Source organism: Ambystoma mexicanum, chromosome 13 (genome assembly GCF_040938575.1).
Source record: "Ambystoma mexicanum isolate Mex_15411 chromosome 13, UKY_AmexF1_1, whole genome shotgun sequence".
Lineage (NCBI taxonomy): Eukaryota > Metazoa > Chordata > Amphibia > Caudata > Ambystomatidae > Ambystoma > Ambystoma mexicanum.
Genome location: NC_090938.1, coordinates 421,173,049 through 421,191,975, shown reverse-complemented (window position 1 = coordinate 421,191,975; position 18,927 = coordinate 421,173,049). Strand labels below are relative to the sequence as shown.

The following is an 18,927-nucleotide window of genomic DNA, read 5'->3' as shown; positions in this document are numbered from 1 at the left end:
CCTACCGTAAGCTGGTAGGTGCCTGTGGCCAAGAAGTGGAGCACAGTTACCACCTTCAGTAGAGGGGGGATGGCAGTACGGATGTCTATGAGACTCACAATGTCGTCGTATATCATGTCTACAATGGTGGTGATGGTATCGCGGTCCAGATGGTAAAGGGTGTGTATCTGCTCAGGGGTTAGGTTGAATGGACTGGCTGTGATCCTGGGAATTGGTGGCTGCCTCTGTGGTATCACTAGGTACACTGGTGGTGCTTGATGTGCCTGTCTTGCCCTCCTCCTCCTCCTCCTGCGTCTCCTCTGTGCTGCCTGTTGTTGTAGCTGCTGCACTGCAATCATGTCCTCCAGCCCATGTAATGCTGCTAATATTGCATCCATCTTGGTGTGGAAATGGGTGTGGGAAGGGGTGTGGTGTGCTCTTTTGTGCTGCCAGTCTCCATTGCCTCCACCTGTGCTGATTTTGTCAACTTGTGGCAGGTGGGAACACTGCTCAGGTCTTTTAACGGGTGGTTCGCGATGCCGGTATTAGCGCCTTGCCGGTAAGGGGTTTTTGGGTCTTCGCTTTGCCGGTATTTCCATGTCCGCATGGCTTGTGATGGCGTGCTATTAGCGCTATGACGCTATTTCCGGACTGAGGGGTCGCGCGCCCACGGACTTGACGCTAATAGTGCCACCGTACTTAGCGGTGCCGCTAATAGCGGTTTGTTCAGGTCGTAATTGGGGAGGGGATTTAACGATACCAGTAATCCCTTACCGGTACCGGTAAATCCCTACCGCCTACCGTGTAATGAGGCCCCATCTATTCATTCTAATACTTCTTAAATTGGTCTTAAACAATAACTTTTTCAAATTTGGTGAAGGGTTTTTTCTTCAGACCTCAGGCACTAGCATGGGGGCCGCTATGGCCCCATGCTATGCCAACATTTTTATGTATTATTTGGAACACAAACATGTGTTATCCATCCCGAGATGGCAACAACATTTATCCCTATATGTGAGATACATCGATGACATATTTGGGATATGGACGGGACCAACAGAGGAGCTGCATGCGTTCTTTGAGATGATGAACCAAATGCATCCTAGGATCCGCTTTACAACAGAAACCAGTCAATCAATGATTCATTTTCTGGATATGGAGGTCTACACTTTGGCACAGGGATTGGCGACTAGAGTATTCACTAAGACAAGAGACAGAAACAGCTTATTGTTAGCTACCAGTTTCCATCCACAGAGAACTATTGAGAGTGTGCCAATGAGCCAGTTCCTGAGGTATAGACGGAACATATCTGAAATAACTGAATACCAGCGACAATCAACATCATTGGAACGTAAATTTGTAGCAAGGGTGTATGATGCAACATCTATTCAAGAAATCTCTTGAAGGACAAGATCTATAGTAAGGGAACTCTCTTAACTCCTAAACGTAAACAAACTGATGACCATTTGGTCTATGTGACTACATATTCGACACAGAGTGCAAGGATTAGGAGGATAATCCAGAACCACTGGCAGATGTTACAAATTGACCCTCACTTACAGCAGCTATTCCCCCAATTATCTAGATTCACCTACAGGAACAATAAAGCATTGAGATCAAGCTTGATAAAGGCCGAAGTTCAGATACTTACAACCAAGATCATGCACAAGGGTACGATTCAATGTCAGAATTGTCCACACTGTGCAAATATAATCAAAGGCAACAGTATTACACATCCACATTCTGGTAAACCAATTTAGTTAAAACATTCCTGTACCTGTGATGCTACGAATGTTGTATATGGATTGAAATGCCCCTGTGGTCTGTACTATGTGGGGATAACGACAAGGAAGGTGAAAACCCGCTGGTCGGAGCATAAATCAAATATTCGCACAAACAACCAAAAATCTCCAGTTGCAAGTCACTTTCACATAGTCAGACACACTGCAGCTCAGCTCAAATGTGTAGTCCTTGAGAAAGTCAAAATGGGCCCACGAGGGGGTGATCTCCATAGAAAGCTCCTTCAGAGGGAGATCATGTGGATTGATTTACTGGACTCTTTAAATCCGAGAGGCATGAACGTTGAATTCGATTTGATGTGTTTCATCTGAGATTCTAATGTGGATTTTGTACTACCTCATGTGGAATTGTATACTGAATCATGACAAGAAAATGCAGCTTGTTTGAGAAATCATAGTAAAATATATGGTTATCATTTAAATGGTGAACTATATTGATTCAGGATAAGAAAATGCAGTTTGTCTGAGGAATCACAGTATAATATATGGCTATCACTTAAATGGTGAGCTTATTGTAAATGTTTAGATGTTGAGAACTTTGATTTTTTTGAGATTATAAGTACTACGTTTTTGATTGAATTTTCATTCCTTGAGAGGTGCCTACTGGAGTACAGACATCCCCGTTTTTGGGGTGCGGGCAATTTTTTTCTAGGTTTTCTGTTAATTCATTTGTTTCCCCTCTGTGTAATATGGATGTGGCTCACTTTATCACTTTCTGTAGAGTTGTATAATTCTGTCGTCTGACCGGCATGGGGACTGGGGCAGATCTTTTTTTTCTGCATCCCCCTCTGCTCGGTCAGTTCTTGAATACATGGTGTATGTTGTGGTCTTTCGCCTATACGGACATTGGGTGGGTCTGTTTAGGGCGGGTTCCTTTGCAGCACCGGATTGTTTGTTTTTTAATAACATCATTCATTATCCTTTAACACTGATTCGTGTTCTGATTAAATTGGGCATATTTCGAGTGATTTGGTTACACTCGCTTACCGATCCAAGATGGCGGGCGACATGCTCGTACGTCCCTTTTCCCTTCATTGACGGCGGATCTCGTCATTGAGCACAATGCACGCATGCGTACTTCCACTAGCGGATTGTGTCTGTCCGTTGGGCAGATCAGTGCGGCTACCCAGTACTAGGAAGTCTGGTCTCGAGTGAATGCGGTTATGCGTTATTCTGGTAAGCGTACAAGATTTCCTGAAGCAGGGGTGTATTGGCATTAGTAATGTTGTCGGCTTGTTGGTAGGGATTTGACTTTAAGAAGTCTATATGCTCTGCTGTTACAGGTGAGTGATGACCACGGTCGGTCGGGGTACGGTTTAACGCCGGAGGTCCGGTCTGATCTGTATGTGGAGGCTTTACACTTCAGAACCCATTGATCCAGCTACCATCTACTTTGGTGTCATTTAATTTCCCCGTTTGGGGGTGAGTACATGGTGTAATTTAACACTGTGGTGTCTTATGTTCCTTGGGGTCCTCTGTTTTTGGTGTAGTCACTTTCACCCTCAGGGGTACTCCTATTACTTTCACTGTGTGGTGTTATGGATCTTGTATGGTGTACAGCGCATGAGGTTTTGTTGAAGTATATGGTGTTGTTGGCACTACCTGAGCTAAATCTGTCATCATTTGTCTTGTCTGGTTAGGATCTCTTTGGAGACGTCACTTCCCTGTGCAGAGTGTTAAGGTTGGTCACGGGTGTTGGTGGATTATTGCTTTTTGAATGCCTACATCTGATTAGTATTCTGATGTGGGAATGTCTGTACTCTCAAAGGTGCACTTTCGAATTTGGAATCAACCTTTGGAACGATTAGGCTTCCCAGGCCCTGAAGATGGATTGTTTTCCAATCCGAAACGCGTTGGCAGTGTAACAACATATAGAGACGTTTATTCGGATATATCTACAAAAGGAAGTCCTTTGATACTTTCGCCATAAAGTTGATTACATGTGGCCCTAAGGGCTGTAATTGTATTATGTGGAATTGAAGTTAGAAGCCACAGTGTCGTTACATGGACTTCTAAACTATGAATTATGTGAAGCACTGCATTGTTTGAAATTATATGTTTGTTTGTAAATAGGAGCCCTACGAGTTAATAGGGGTTTGGTGTATGAGTAGTAGACTAAAAACTTTGAAGTTATGAGAAAAAATGTATTTGTTTTGAGTAATATCACTGTGCTTAACGTTTGTGAATCTATTGGAATTACATTGAAAATTGAATTTTTTTAATGTTTATTAAATCATATTTGTTTCTGAATTGGAATTCTTAGTTGAACTGTGTTCTAAAAAATATTTTGAAAATTTTGAATATATTCTTCGTATGTAGGTAAAGTGGGGACTTTGACTTGTTGCTGAGTTCCCAATAAATACAGTGCCATACTAACTTTGGGTTCGGAGGAAACCTTTTGGAGTGCATCCGGGGGTTATTATACGGTGATGTATGGTTTTGTTTTGTTTGAAGCAAAACCAAGCACCATCGTGGCCAAAGAGACCTGCCTAGGGTGCGGCTGGGGTCAGCTGTGGTCACGGCAGTGGATGACAGAAAGGGTTGTTTGTTTTAGCTTCAGAAAAGATGTAGAACATTATCAAAGATTCTATAAATACCCCTCATTAGTAAGTATGGCTAATCCGAGTTTCCCACAAAGGTATCTTGTTGAATTATTACACCCAGAAGTCTGATGGTTTTATTTGAATTTTACATTTTGCAACATACAGACAGATGTGGCATGTAAAGGTACATAAATTTTTTATTCGAAATGGGGGGGTTACCCCCTTTTTTTTTTTTTTTTACCTTTTTTTTTATTCCCGGACCCCAAAATAAATATATAATTAAAAAAGAGGGAATTCGACATTTTTTTTTCTACATTTATTTTTCGACATTATTGTCATTCTACATTTTATTTTCGACATTTTGACTGACCACCGAGCATAGAGTATACTCCTTGAGTAGAGGGGTTATACAGGACCTCAAATATGTAAGTTTCTTCATGTCCTGTATTAGCTGTTGAAAGAAGATTATATTTAAAGCCGCTATTAAACAATTCAAATACATATACATGGTTTAAACCGTATGAATCTAAGATGATGCTGTATAGATTATGGCCTCTCTTTATGTTTTATTTTGTAATCCGTTATAAGTGGTGATTGTTTATTTGTTTTGTGTATTAAATTTTGTATGATTTGTTATACGTTTTGAAATGGTGATTTGTATGGTTTTGGTAACCTGATGACAAAAAACTGAAATGAAAATGAACTAATTAGAAGGGCCATTAAAACCAGGAGTAGTAGAGTGCACAGTAGTCCAGTGAAAGCAGTTGTAATTTACTAATAGCAGAACCAACAGGACATTTAGTAGCAGTAGTTGTAGCATTAATAGTAGGAGTATGGGTAGTCTGGTTAGTTGGATATGTTCTCCAGGATTGTCCTTCAGTGGTGGATATGGGTCAGATCCCCCATCTACAGGGGTGGGGTAAAGTGTCACGTGAGTCCATGAAGGGGCAGATCACAGGAGGTATCATCAGTGGCATGGGGAGGTCGAAGCAATGTTAGGTATAAAAGCTTTGCAGTGGAAAATAAAAGGCAACCTTACCTCTTGGTCCTTTTCTCGTTTAAGAATCCATGCCCAGCCAAAGCTTCCACTTCATATTTCACAGACTGAAGCCACTTCGCAAAATGGAATGAAGAAGTAACTTGTTTTAAAAACATGTGAACAAATGAGATAGAAAGAGAATAAGAGTGGGGAGTCAGCAGCAGATTAATGAATAATCCTTAACGTCTTTTTTTGTTGGTAAAACACGTATGTTCCATTTAAGAGTGGCATAATAACTTTAAACATCACAGAAAACACATTCTAAAAAGATGCTCATTCTCCAGAAGTGCTCCCAATTTGCTTGTACATTTCGAGCTTAATTTGAACCCAAACCATTTTTGTATTGGGATGAAACTGTGGACCAATCAAGAATTGTGAAGTTATTCTGAAGCACTAACAGACCTGATGAACTGTGACACAGCCATTAATCTCCCATACTTTGCCTCCATGAAGCCAACAGTGTAGTTTTTTAAGCTGGAACGCTTCTGGCGTGATACAAGGTCAATCCCGGGGGAATGGCATCAATGTCCTGTAGAGAATGGGCTTCCAGCAACAAGAAAGCTGATCATGTGCCTCTAGGCTTTGGTTGGTTATTTTTGGAGACCAAGGTATCTTGGAAGTGAGAGAGTTGTGATGGACATTAAATCGCCATTTGTGGCCCATGCTTTATGAAACTAAGACTGAGCATTCTCGCATTTTCACCTTTAACAAACATGTGGTATAGAACTGAGAATGTGTGTTGCCCCTTCTGGGAAAGGATCTTTGAATCCATCCAACATTTCTTTTTTATTTGCCTAGAGAAATCTAGAATTTGCACAGACAACCAAAAACACTGCTTAAAGAACCATGGTATCAGAATGATAGAGAGTACCGAGCTTCTTTATGGGAACTTGTGCAATCTGGATGTGGTGTTCGAAGTCTCAGGCTACCTACTAAGGGCCCCAGAAGAAGAAAAGCCAAACCTACAAACCTAAGCTTCTTGATCGACTGAGCTCTTGTGGCCTATTTTATCTTACATATGAAAGAACATATACATTTCTGTCTTTTTCAAATATTTTTAACTTGATATGTGCTGGGCTTTTGAACGTATGCATGCCTTTAATGTTTTCTGCTTTTATGGATTTGTTGCTGAAATAAAGCGTCTTTCATTGATTAATCAAACTTTAATTTATAAACCTCTTTAGTTTCTATTGAGGGACATTGGTTTTAGCCAAGAAAGCCGTCTCAGTAGGGTGGAGAGGTTGAGGCGTTACTGAGCTGTTGGTTTTCATTATGCATATTAACAAGGATCATTTTACCTTCATTGTTCTGAGCAAAAAGTAAGCATCCTAAACTGAGCCCAGATACACCCAGATGTCTTCTACTCACATGGAATTATGTCCGACAGAACCAAGGATATCCTTGGCTGGGTCCACACCAGCTGGTGAAAATTCTGTGAGATGAGCTTCTGATTGACTTGTCTTCATGCTGACTCCACTTATCTACAAACACGCTCACCTTTGCACATTTCAACATAAAAGCAAACCTTCCCATCACTTTAGTTCTATGCAAACCTCAGCAAAATACTTTGGAGATTTGGGCCCGATTCTAAGGAAATAGCACAAATGAAAGGAGTGCAGAGAATGCGCGTGATTCATTTGTGCTATTTTTAGAACTGCTCAGGTCCCTTATTCACAAAGATGACCTGAGAATTTCAGGCGGAGCTGAGCAATAGCGCAAATATGTGCTCTCCAGCCCCTTTGCACATATTAGTGTTGGGAAAATGCGTTAAAGGGCCTGTCTCAATGGAAATGACAGAGGAAGGAAAAAAGCATTTCCATCCCCATTTAGGCGATGGAAATGCTAGTTTGACAGCAGTGGTTTAAGCCGTGACTGTCACACTTCAAAAATAAATTATGACAGAGTCAGAAATGATCCTACCATGAATTGGCCCGCCTCTGCCCCTCTTCTGAATAGATGCTGGAGAAAGATCAACGTTTCTGGGGATTTTAAAATGCATTCTGTTTGTGACTGTGCAATGCACTTTGAAATGCCCAGAAATGCACCCGTATTTGTGCAAACGCGCAAAAGGGCAAACATGAGCATATCTAAGATGCCCTCAAATAGATGCCCTTTGTGAATTGGGCTGCCACTGTTTTGGGCCTACTAGGGAGATGTGCTAGCAGATCTCCTCACTTGCGCCCAAACATTTCTGAGAATCTGGCCCTAGGTGTTTTTTGTTTGTCTGCCTGCATCCAATTCTGAGGTTGCTGGAGCACTGCCCCCAGATATGACACAAAAATCAAAAAGCCCATGTATTTAACCATGTTGTTGCATATATAAAATAAACCCAATTCAGATGAAGGACATCTCTGGGCTTTCCAGTCTATTGTATTAAAACTTTACTTTATCTGCATAGTAGCATTGAGTTATTGAAGTCAGGAGTGTAAAATGACAAGTGTAATAGTAATTTACTTTTCTAAAGCCAGTAGGTTCTTAGAGGAAAGAACACTGATGCTACTTACAACATGTCATGTGAACATTTCTCACCTGAAGGCAACTGTTCCTGAATGGAGCCCTGCTGGTGTGTCAATAGACTTTGCATAGCAAAAAATATACATGTGTCGTCATTTAAACGTCAGTGATTCAGTTGTGCACTGGCATGATGCGTAATGGGATAAAAAACAGGTGGTCATGAAAAGCTATCATTACAGTAGGATGTATGGGGGTGTTTACAGGATTGAGCCAAATGAACAAGGATAAGCAATTTAAATCAATGTCTAACATCAACAACAGGGTGGCATCTCCTTGGGCTCAAAAGGTTCTTAGCTCAGTAAATTCACTGTCTCTCATTGGGCCTCATTACGAAAATGGAGGTAACCATTCCGCTATTTGCAGCATGGCTACCCCCATTCCGAGTAATGGGTCCGGGTTCCCTGAATGGGGAATTACCGGGCCATTTCGACCTTGGAGGGCCCGGTATTTCCCCATTCAGGGAAGCCGACCACAGTACATCCCCATTCCCATGTGAGCCCATAGGGCTCAATGGGAATGGGGATGATGCTAACAACGGGCCGTTGTTAGGATCCTGGTCTACTCATGGGACCCGCTAAGGACGCCCGGTAAAACCAGGCGTCCTTAGCGGGCCCCGCGAGGAGGCCTTGTAATGGGGCGGTAGGGGTATTAATGGGACCGGCAGCTCCTCTCGCAATGAGGCCCATTGTCTTGGCATTTTAAGTGTCACTGCACTTCTTTCATGGTCTGCGGTTCCTCATCCTTGATTGGATAGGGTGCCTGTGCCAGGGAACTTCAGGCCTGCATGCATCTGCATGCTAGACTTCACAAGGGATAGAAACTGGTGCTCACATTGGACTGGCAAAGCCCCAGAGCTTCCCTAATGGAATGGATAACCTGACTTTCTCTACAGTTTCTTGCTCTCCTTCACTTGGCCTCAGCCCACCTACAGGTAGTCAGGGCCTTCATCACAGCAAATTAACATCATTTTCTAAGGCACAAGGGCCACATTATAAGGTCAGTGGTGCAGGTAAACACGATGACACGGTCACATTAATTCTGTACAGCCACATTAACGCACTGCAATACTAAAGGTTTGGTGGTATTTTGGAAGATGTATCTCCAGCAAAAAACTGGAGGTAAATCATCCACCTTACTACAGAAAATTGGTGCAACTACCACTGCAAGATTACCGCCGGCTTTAATTATGCCAAATTCCCCATGTAGTCCTTTGGAATGTAACAATGGGGAATTACGCCCCACTGCTTGTAATCCTATGGTAAACCCACAGGACAAAGTGGCTGTAACGGTAATCACATTCGTCGGTAATTCTGCAGACTTACCACCGAATTACCACCAAACTCCTAATGAGGCCCAAATAATTTTCTGAATGTGAAGCTGTTTAGCAGAACTAAGTTTTATGCAAGTAAAGTCACTTGAGCGCCTTAAATTTGAAAAACCCCAGGAGGAAATCTGTTGTATTGGTCCAATTCAGTAAATCAGCATCAAAAAACAAGTGTTTAGAGTCTTAGCACAGCAATTGTGAACATTCCAATAGTGAATACTTTGTAATGTTGTGCACACTATACTTCTAAAAACCAGTGCACAGAAAACATATATCATTTGATAAATCACTCATAAACAAACTATTATTTCTCCACATTGCTCACCTTCCTTTCCCCAACATGTCTACATATTACACCCTTCTTTTTCTTATTAACATGGTGTTATATGATACATGTGTAGATAATATGTCCAGTTTGACCAGGGCATAATAGCTATTTGTAATTCCATGTTTAATAGCTACAGTACCAAAACATACATTGCTGCACTGTGTTTGTTCTGAGTACTCATCCTCTATAATGTGCAACGTCACAAAAAACTAAAATATTTGATACACAAGAACATTAGAATGTTCAAATGACACATTAAAATAATGGGTATGACACATGCATGCAGACAACAACGTGACTAATAGACTGCCATGATGTATACATTTCACTCAATCATCTGGAGCAATGAGGTCAGTTTTGCAGCTGACATCTAGCGCCTACTCATACCACTAACAGGAGTTTTTTAAAGTTTGTCTCCTGCTGCAAAATTAAATATGTTACAGCAGCTAGAAGACAGGTAAGAGTTTGTTTAAAACCCTTTGAGGCTCCAGGGAGTTTTTCATTTACTAGAACATTATTATACACAATTTTATAATAGCCTTTTTTCTCAGTTAGACCCTGGTAGGTTTGGCGCAGCCGATCAGGTTGCTGCAAACTCCTGGCTATAACCATTCGCATGGTTCCATAGTGCAACAAACTTTTCAGGTGTGCCATGCTTCGAATCACCCTCTTTTTCTTATGTACGTACCTTTCCTGTTGCATCTTCACTTCCTCGGGTGTGTGCTTCAGTCCTCTTCGGCTTTCTCCCCAGGTGGCACTGGCATTGCCATGGAAACATAGAAGTGCATTTTTCTCATTTGATGGATCCGCCTTTCACCAGGACGAGTGAGTTGTGTTGATCTCAGTGTCATGTTTTACGGCTGCGAATAGCCTAATATCTACCGTGATTTACACAGACCCAGTGCTCCAAATAAGATTTGGAAGTAGGAGTATTTACTCCTTATTTTTTAAAGTTGGGTGTACATTAATTTTTTCGGGAGTAAAAATGAAATTAGAATAGCCAATGAGAGTATTTTAAAGCAGAAAAAATATGTATAACTGGAAAATGGAAATACTTTTGTAATAATGATTTATTTGCACCTATTTATTCATGCACAATAAAAGATACAGTTTACTTCTTCTGATCAGCCAGTTATAATGGCAGTTTCTTCCTGTGCTACTACCTGCATTACTGAACTGAACATATTCATGCAGCTGTGTGGGTGAAAGCAGGGGTGCATGGTGCTACGTGTCTGTTTCCATTTTTTGTTGGGAGTATTTTTACTCTTTATTTTTATTTTTTGGGATTATTTGCCTATTTTTAGGGAGTAAAAGTTTCCGATAAACCACTTATCTGTAGAGCTGCACAGACCATTGACACAGTCTCTATACTGCTCATGTGGACTTAAAAGCTACATTAATGCAGGGCAATAAATGAAATACCACACAGGTAGGAGGTGAGACTATTTCGCAAAATGTGACCTATTAAATCGATTGCTCTCTTATATGTTTTCTTCAACAGCTCCTGGTCTTTGGAATGATGAGCACTGTGAGGTGAAGTTTCCATTTATCTGCAAGTATACAACACCTTACCCTTACTGAAGTGGGCTGGTCAGCCCCCGCGGAAGCTGGGTACTCCATTCTTCTGCAGAAGTTGCACGGTCTTCACAATCACATCTTTCATTATATTATTGATTGCAAACCTAATAATCTCAGATCAAACATTTAAAGGTTATTATTGCAGACTCAGATTGGAAGTTTAAAAACCTGTCCAATATCATACTTTAGAGACTGATTTAAGCATTAACTGCATGTCCCTCGGCACTCTACTCTCCCTCGGCACCATGCACCGGGCCATCCTCTGTCCTACAGGCCCAGGTACCTGCTCATCTTCCCACCCTGACGCACTGCCTCCGGGACGCCCTTTCACTGGGGTCTGTATCTGTACCCATACAGCCCTCCCCTTTTCTTTCTGCACTTCACAACCTACATGGCCTGCTGCCATAAACCCAGCACTTGCCACCTGCTGGCTGCACTCCCATTGTTTGTTGTCTTTTTATTTATTATTTTATTATTATTTTTGTTTTTTTCCTCCTTGCTCCGCACTCTTTTGTTCCCCCTTCCATGCACTTCTCCCCCTTCCCCCTCTACCCTGTACTTGCGTGTTCTCAATGTCACTGGGCCTAGTAAGATCGTTGTTTTTGTTCTCCTCTGTTCCCCTTCCCTTGCCTTGTCGCGCTCTGAAACACTTGTGTATGAGCGCGATAGAAATAAAATATTAATATCAATGTTGTAAAAAATGCTGACACATGCTTAGGACACCTTTCACCACATTTCACTATGTCCTCAATAAAAGGGACATGTGGTGCAATGTGTGCTAATTATATGTTAGCTTATTTCATTGCATCCCAGCCAGCCCTACATGTAGCACCTTGAACCACCGCAGACTCCTGTTCAATTGGGCAGCAGAGAGATGCTTGCAATGGCTAAAATCTAAGCATGCATATCCAAAGTTCACATGTCTGACATTGGCATGTGCCATGGCATCTAACAGTAAACTACAAAACATGTGAACAACTCTATATCTTAAGAAAGTAATACTCTTTACCTACTGTGACTAAACACATCCGTTTCCCTCTTTCCCCATTTCAAATATATCTCTGATGTATTTCTTTTTTGAAGATGGCCAAGTGTTCCGCTTTTCAAATGTCCTAATACAAGATAACTCCATGAAACGTTTGTATGAAATGTGGCATCATTGACCTTCATTCTGTGTACTGCGGAGAACTCTGGGATTCCCTTTATTTAAAAAATGTATATGTCATTGTTATAAAGGACAGCAGAGGAAATACAATTGCTGAAAATGCAGAGTAATATTTGTCCATTATCACCTGGTGTCAATGTCTGAAGAGTGTGAGTCTGGTGACTACCTATGAATATTATTCCATTTTATGATGAAAGCCAATTATTCCACATCATAACTTACTCATGTATTCATATTATGATATGTTGTTGCTTGTTGAAATCAATATCCAAATGTCTCTAAATTTGAATAAACCATACATTTTAAAGTTTTCTGAATGTCTCAGAGTGGTCATATTGTCCCTAGCACTTCACATCTGAACTGTTCTAAGAAAGGGTAGCCTAATTACAAAGTTACATATAAACATGTATGATACACAAAATTCACCAATTCCTCTCTTGATGAAGCCCTGTTTTGGGGAAATGCCTGGTGCAGAATAGTTTTTTGTACGTGTTTAATGTCCATAAACAATAAATGTAAATGTTGTTGACCCCATGAATATGTACAATAACAAATACTTTTGAAAATAAAAATAAATTCAATAAACAAGCTCAATATGTTCACATAATGGTTCAACAACTGGACACATACATCTAGCCTAGTATCCATGTAACAGAATGCACATTATCCATTCCAATTTCCATCAGAGAAATATAATTTCCTCTAGTGGACCCCTCATTAACAAGTTCCTTACAGTATCACTGGATTGGGTGCTTTGTTAAACCATTCAAAAATACAGAGAGACAGAATTGCTGTCCTTTGGTTTTAGACTTATCAATAGCAAATATATTAGAGTCCATAGGTTTAGAAAAGTTAACCATCAGGCAATTGATCCCAACAGGTAACCCACTGCAAAATTGCCAGCGCAAAAGGAGCAGATTATTACCTTAAAATGCTCAACCAAGATGGAAAGGGAAATATTTTTACAAAGAATTTCTATGAGGAATCCATCAATGCAATTTTACAAGGAGTTGATGAATAAAAGACACGTTTATGCACCAAAACAAAAACATTAAAATGTTATATTAACTGTATTTATTGAGCGCGCGTTCGCCCGAGTGCATCATGGCGCTGGGAAGGTGACGAATAGTTCCAAGTTGCCATTACTAGAAAAGCAAGGTCTTCAGTTTCCGCTGGAAGGGAAAGTGGTCTGTAGTCTTCCGGCGGTCGTTCCCTGCTTTTCCGGCTGCAACCGAAAATGCGCGTCCTCCTTTGCAGGCAAGCCTACAGCTAGGCATCACCACCCGTAAGGCTACTTGCGATCGAAGAGAACGAGTAGGCAGGTAGCGGGAGAACTTAACTTGCAGAAATTCAGCTCCCGCACCATACAAGGCTCTGTCCACTATGAACATAGACTTAAACATAATCCGATGAACAACAGGGAGCCAGGGCAATTGCCTCAGCAAAGGGGTCATATAGGCACCAAACAGAGGGCGGATGATGTATCTGGCCAAGGCATTTTGGAGCAGTTGCATCCGCCCGATTAGATAGCCAGATTGAGCCAGATAGAGTGAATTACAATAGTCCAAAACATTCAGGACCAAGGCAGTAACCACTGGGGCCTGGCAATGGATCAGGAATCCTATCCCACTTCTGTCTCTTTATCCAAGCAGAGTAGATTTCTTGGTAATCATTATGGATATCCCGAAGGCAAATGGGAAAGTACATTTTTCTAAAATTTGATTACAGACACTTCTCAGAGAATCTGTGTTTTGGATCCACAATTTTACAATTTTGCAATGTTGGAAATCTAACCTGGACCCATTCTTTTAATGGAGCAATCTCATTACATAGCAAAGATAACGGAGAACCAGTTCTTCTGTATCTGTGGTATACAGTAAACAATTATAATCAGTATCATAGCTGGCTCAAAGAATACTCCAATGCTCTGAGACTGTTCAAGGGTTTTTATTTGTGTGGTCCCTACGGCTACTCTCCTCTACTACCACTGCAACACTACTACTACTCCTTCCCCACTGCAACTCCTACTTTGTCAAACCTCCTTTCACCCAGTTTCATAGAAGTCAGCCCACCCACTACACTGACTCACTTAACCACACACAATGCACTATAAAGCACTCTCACACTGAAGTGCAATACCACTTCGACTAACTAGCCAATACGTCACCTTCTCCAGAAATTGACTCCACACTTCACCACTCCTTCCTCCCTTCTTCTGGTCTCTTGGTTGTCCACCTTCTCCTCTTCTGACCCCCCCCAAATGACCCTCACTTCCTGATTCCTGTTGCATCCTTATATCCCCCTCCCTGTGCTGGCATTGGTTCTCTCTCCCTGGCCGTTCAGGCCATGGCCCTGTCTCCCTCACCCGGAGCATGTTGAAATCATTAAAATCTATAAGTAGCAGGCTATGTCCTGATTACTTTTTCCACACGGGTCAGCCATGGAACAAAACTGGTGGTGCAGAAGACAACTGTGTTCATGTTCTGGGTGCCAGCTTGATGTTCCCAATAGGCAACTTTCATGGGCCAGGGATTAGGGTTCCCCATCTTAGTACATGGCAGTCTATGAAGCTTGCTGGACATTTGCTGAGCTTTGTTGTTGTTTGGCAGCACAGCGTGGTGCTTTGTTCGGCTGCACATGAACACAGAGTCTTCTCTTTGCTGATCTCTTTCTCTCTGCTACGGACCAATGAATCCCTGCGTTGCCTGTTCGCATTGGTGCCGTAGCTGCCGTCTTTCTCCGTTGGCTTCTCTCTCCCCTCTGCTAATCAGTGAATAATGGTGTGCAGGTTGTTGGTGGTCATGTTTCAAGTTTTTTGTCACAGATGCAGGCTGGTGAATCCTGATTCTCTTCCTGATGCTTCTTCTTGGTTTCTTGCTCAGATGTTGCGTCTCTAAAATAAACAGAGAAACACTGACCAGAATCGTGTCTTGGAGGTATGGCTTGAGGCAGTGGTCTACTGCTGAAAAACATGCTTACAGTAGGCAGGGGACAGGAATCAGGGCACTCTCATTTGCTGTAGTCCTCAGGGTTAGGACTTGCTAGAGCTTCCCCCTTCTGCTGAAATGATTTCTTAGACCCGTTTGTCAAGGTCAAGATATTGGCTTTGTCACATTAGTCTAGAATCTTTTGGCAATCCTGAGCGAAATGTCTACAGGACTCACCCTGATCTGAACTTTCATAGTGTTCATGCTTCTGATAATCTCTGCTGTAACAGCCCATTATGCAAAGCAAAGAGAATGTTTACAACATTTTATGTTTTTTTTAACCAAAGATCTTTTGTATTAGCTGCAATTTACGAGAGATCAAATGTCCTTTTTAATCTACAAAGATCACCCCTTATAACAAAAAATCTACAGATCATAACTTCTCATAAACATCCTCCTAAATACTGTATCTTTTCTTTGAGTCAAACCTTGTCTGCCAAGATTTAAAAGTAAACATACACCAGAAACCTACAAAACATTTCAACAACTATAAAGTTACTGGGTGAAGATATCCTATATAGAATAGAATATCCATGAGTACCGCAACAGGCTGCAAATGTTTCTTCACCAGTCTTTTCAACGTTTGTTCTACCGCTACATGTTAGGCAGAATCATATGCAGTACCCTTTGGAAACACCACACACAATTAAGACTACAAGTGCAAGTACAAATTCACCTTTGGTACAAGCCTGTACTACACAGTAAAGTGGTAGCAATGGCTGTGCAGCCAGACTTATCTCAAGAGTAAAGTGAGCAGCACAAGAGGTTACACAAAGGACAACAATTACTATGGTTCAAACAAACACTGATTCAAGTTTTCTGAGCAAAAGAATATACATTTATTTACACCATCACAGATAAAGCAGTACACTATTATAACGCAGCAGAAAATCACAGTCTTAATATACTACAATAACACCCAATCAATTCTGGACAAGTTAAGCTCAAAATGAAGTGTGAGCAAAATGGCACTCCTGCAATTTAAAAGGGACAAAAGACAAGGTTATCACAAATCAATAGCACCAACAAGTTATAGGCAGGGCAATCTAGAAAAAGGCTGATACAACTAGGATTCAAGTCAATAGGTCTGGGCCAATGTTAATGGTTCAAAGTCTTTGCAGAGGATCACACAGTTCAGAGTAGTTTTCAGTGAGGTCTTTGCCAAGAGTTCAAAACGAAGTTGGTCGGAGGAAAAGTTATTTAAAGGAGAAGAGAAGGAAAAGCCTTCACAGAGCAGAAAGATTTCAAGCACTTTCACCACAGTCGGACGGAAAGAACGACTGAGTTTGCACAGTACCTTAAAAGAAGAAGAATGCTGTAGCTGAGGCAGTTGTTCCTGGCAGTTCCTACAGGCTCACGGTTCCTGAAGCTTCATTCGTGATGACAAGAAAGAGGACGGCCGGAGGGTCCTGCACTGTCAAGGGAAGAAGCCAGCAGCGGAGCAAAATGACAGATAAAAGGTGCGCTCCTTAAAATCCAAACTGGTTCTCTTCCCACTGGATATCCAATCTACTGCAGCGATGCACAGCAAATTCGACCAGGATGAGGACCGTTGTCTGGTGTTTGGCGAGCTGGTTATGCCCACCAAGCTCAAGGGAATAAGATTCCTTGCAGATCTCCTCTGTCGTTGAAGTTTCAGGCGATTCAGACCTGCAGCAGGGCTTCACCAGGTGTCAAGTAGTGGCAGCAGTCGTCTTCCTTCAGGTTCTCGTTGGTTCTTTCGTTCCAGTGGTGACTCTGCTTTCCAGTCCCAGAGACTGGCTTTTCATGCACTAAATCCCCCATTCACACATCCTGGCTGTCAATCACACAGCAGGATGGCTGTCGTGGCAGCACAGCCACCTAGCCAATCAAACAAGAGTGCGACTTGGGTCTCCAAGGAGAGCCTGTGCAGGGGGCCTCAAACCCCTCCCTCAAACGCTGCCCACTCAGACATTCAGGTGCCTAAGGAGGGCTTCTGTGCAGAATCCCGCCAAAGGACGGCGAACAAAGGAACCAAACCTGGTTTGGCGCGCAGAGTAAAACACTAGAAAGCCCTTTACAAAAAGATATGGCAAAAGAACTCGACCAAAACCAAGTTAAATTAAACGTGGATTACCGGGTTTGAGTTTGAGGCTACCACCCTAGCCTCTAATGGTACCGAGGCTATTTTCATAGTCCGCGGTAGAATAAAAATGATAGATACCACTGCCACCAGCCAAATCTTAGAGAAAGGGGAACATAACAATGTTCCATGAGAATCAGACAAAAGGGAATAACTATTAACCCCTCCAGTACTCTATTGGAAGATAGGGTGTACTGGGCCTGTAAATTTAAAAAGACTAGTAAAGTCAATGGTAACTTTTCATGTTCTGGGAGACAGTAGTCAGTCCCAGAAAATGGAGTTTAAGGTGGGAAGTCTGAAAAGATAACCCTGTGTCACTGCACTAAAGGTGCTGGGTGACACACAGTAAAAAGATGATGCCTATGGAGTGGGTGAGACTCCATAGTCCATGAGCATAAACATTTACAACACACAGCAAAACACATGTAAGAGTGGGAAAAAAGACTCACACTCTTACCAGGTAACAAATTAAACCCTAGAAATCCAGCAAAGCTGCTGAGGGACTCAAAAGGTAAGGGAAATTAACCATTCTGGAGAATTCTCCATAACACTCCACTTTTCTGCTTTCCCCTCCATCTCCATATCCTCATAAAGTCAGTATGCGGCTCAGCCTCAACAGACAGCAGACCAATAGCTATGATGAGAAGTGGTTGTTCTCCAATCATAAATCTAACTGAAAATGCAAGGTTATTTCCATGAAAACAACAAACATATAGTGGATCAACATCAACTACTTGCTATACTTAAATACAGATTTCTAAGTGACATCTGCCAGACAACAAGAGTGAAGCTCTACTAGTCCATAATGCCACTTATAACCCTGTGGTCCAATAACCTATTGTTGAAAGCTATTAATCTGTAATATGATGGGGGGCATGGCACACCCTGACACGCCTTTTCCGCTGCATGCGCTGTCCTTTTGCACCAACATTTCATGGGGTGGGGCAGAAACAGCATAATAGAAATAAAACTCTCCCACCCTCCTTTTTGGTATCCACCATGACGACTAATATCACCTGACATCTGGCCACACACCCCCACCACCTTTCACTGCATGACCCCATCACTCCTCTGCATTCAAAGGCAGAGAAGCCTTTGACAATTTGGGAGCCATCATTTTCTGAAACTGTCTGAACTGTCTCATCCACTCTGCTAGGGAAGCCATGAATTATCTTTGGAGCTAGGGTTCTGGATTTTGTCAACTACCCCCAGGTCTTAGGAGACCCATGAAAGGCAGAGAAAATGCTGCATCCCCCGGACATGCACTCACTGCTTTGGATTATGCCATCCATAATCCTCTGCCATGAAGTGACATAGGAGGAGGCAGAGTTAAAAACAATTGTTGCAGATGGCTTCCAATAAAAGCCACACACAACAGGTATGTACTAGATAACATATGCTGTTGCATTAGTATTAAAAGTATTATTTGCAGAAATATCACCTCTCAATATTGTACTCAGCTCTTTCCCATGGTATACTAAACGGGAGTACCAGAAATGGACTACTTCACACCCGATGATTGAGGTCTGTTCACTGCACCCTGTGAGGGGTAAGAAATGTGAGGCAG

At 41.9% G+C, this 18,927-nt stretch overlaps 1 protein-coding gene across 2 annotated transcripts in view; it reads left to right on the top strand.

Moving 5' to 3' along the window:
- Nucleotides 1-12,580, top strand: part of LOC138521297 (lectin-like) — a 294,192-nt gene extending 281,612 nt beyond the window's left edge. For both annotated transcript variants that reach the window (XM_069634031.1, XM_069634030.1), the window contains exon 6: nt 11,028-12,580. In XM_069634031.1, the coding sequence (XP_069490132.1) occupies nt 11,028-11,107 (80 nt within the window). In that variant the 3' untranslated portion in view covers nt 11,108-12,580. The remainder of the gene's footprint in view (nt 1-11,027) is intronic.
- Nucleotides 12,581-18,927: the final 6,347 nt, after the last annotated feature.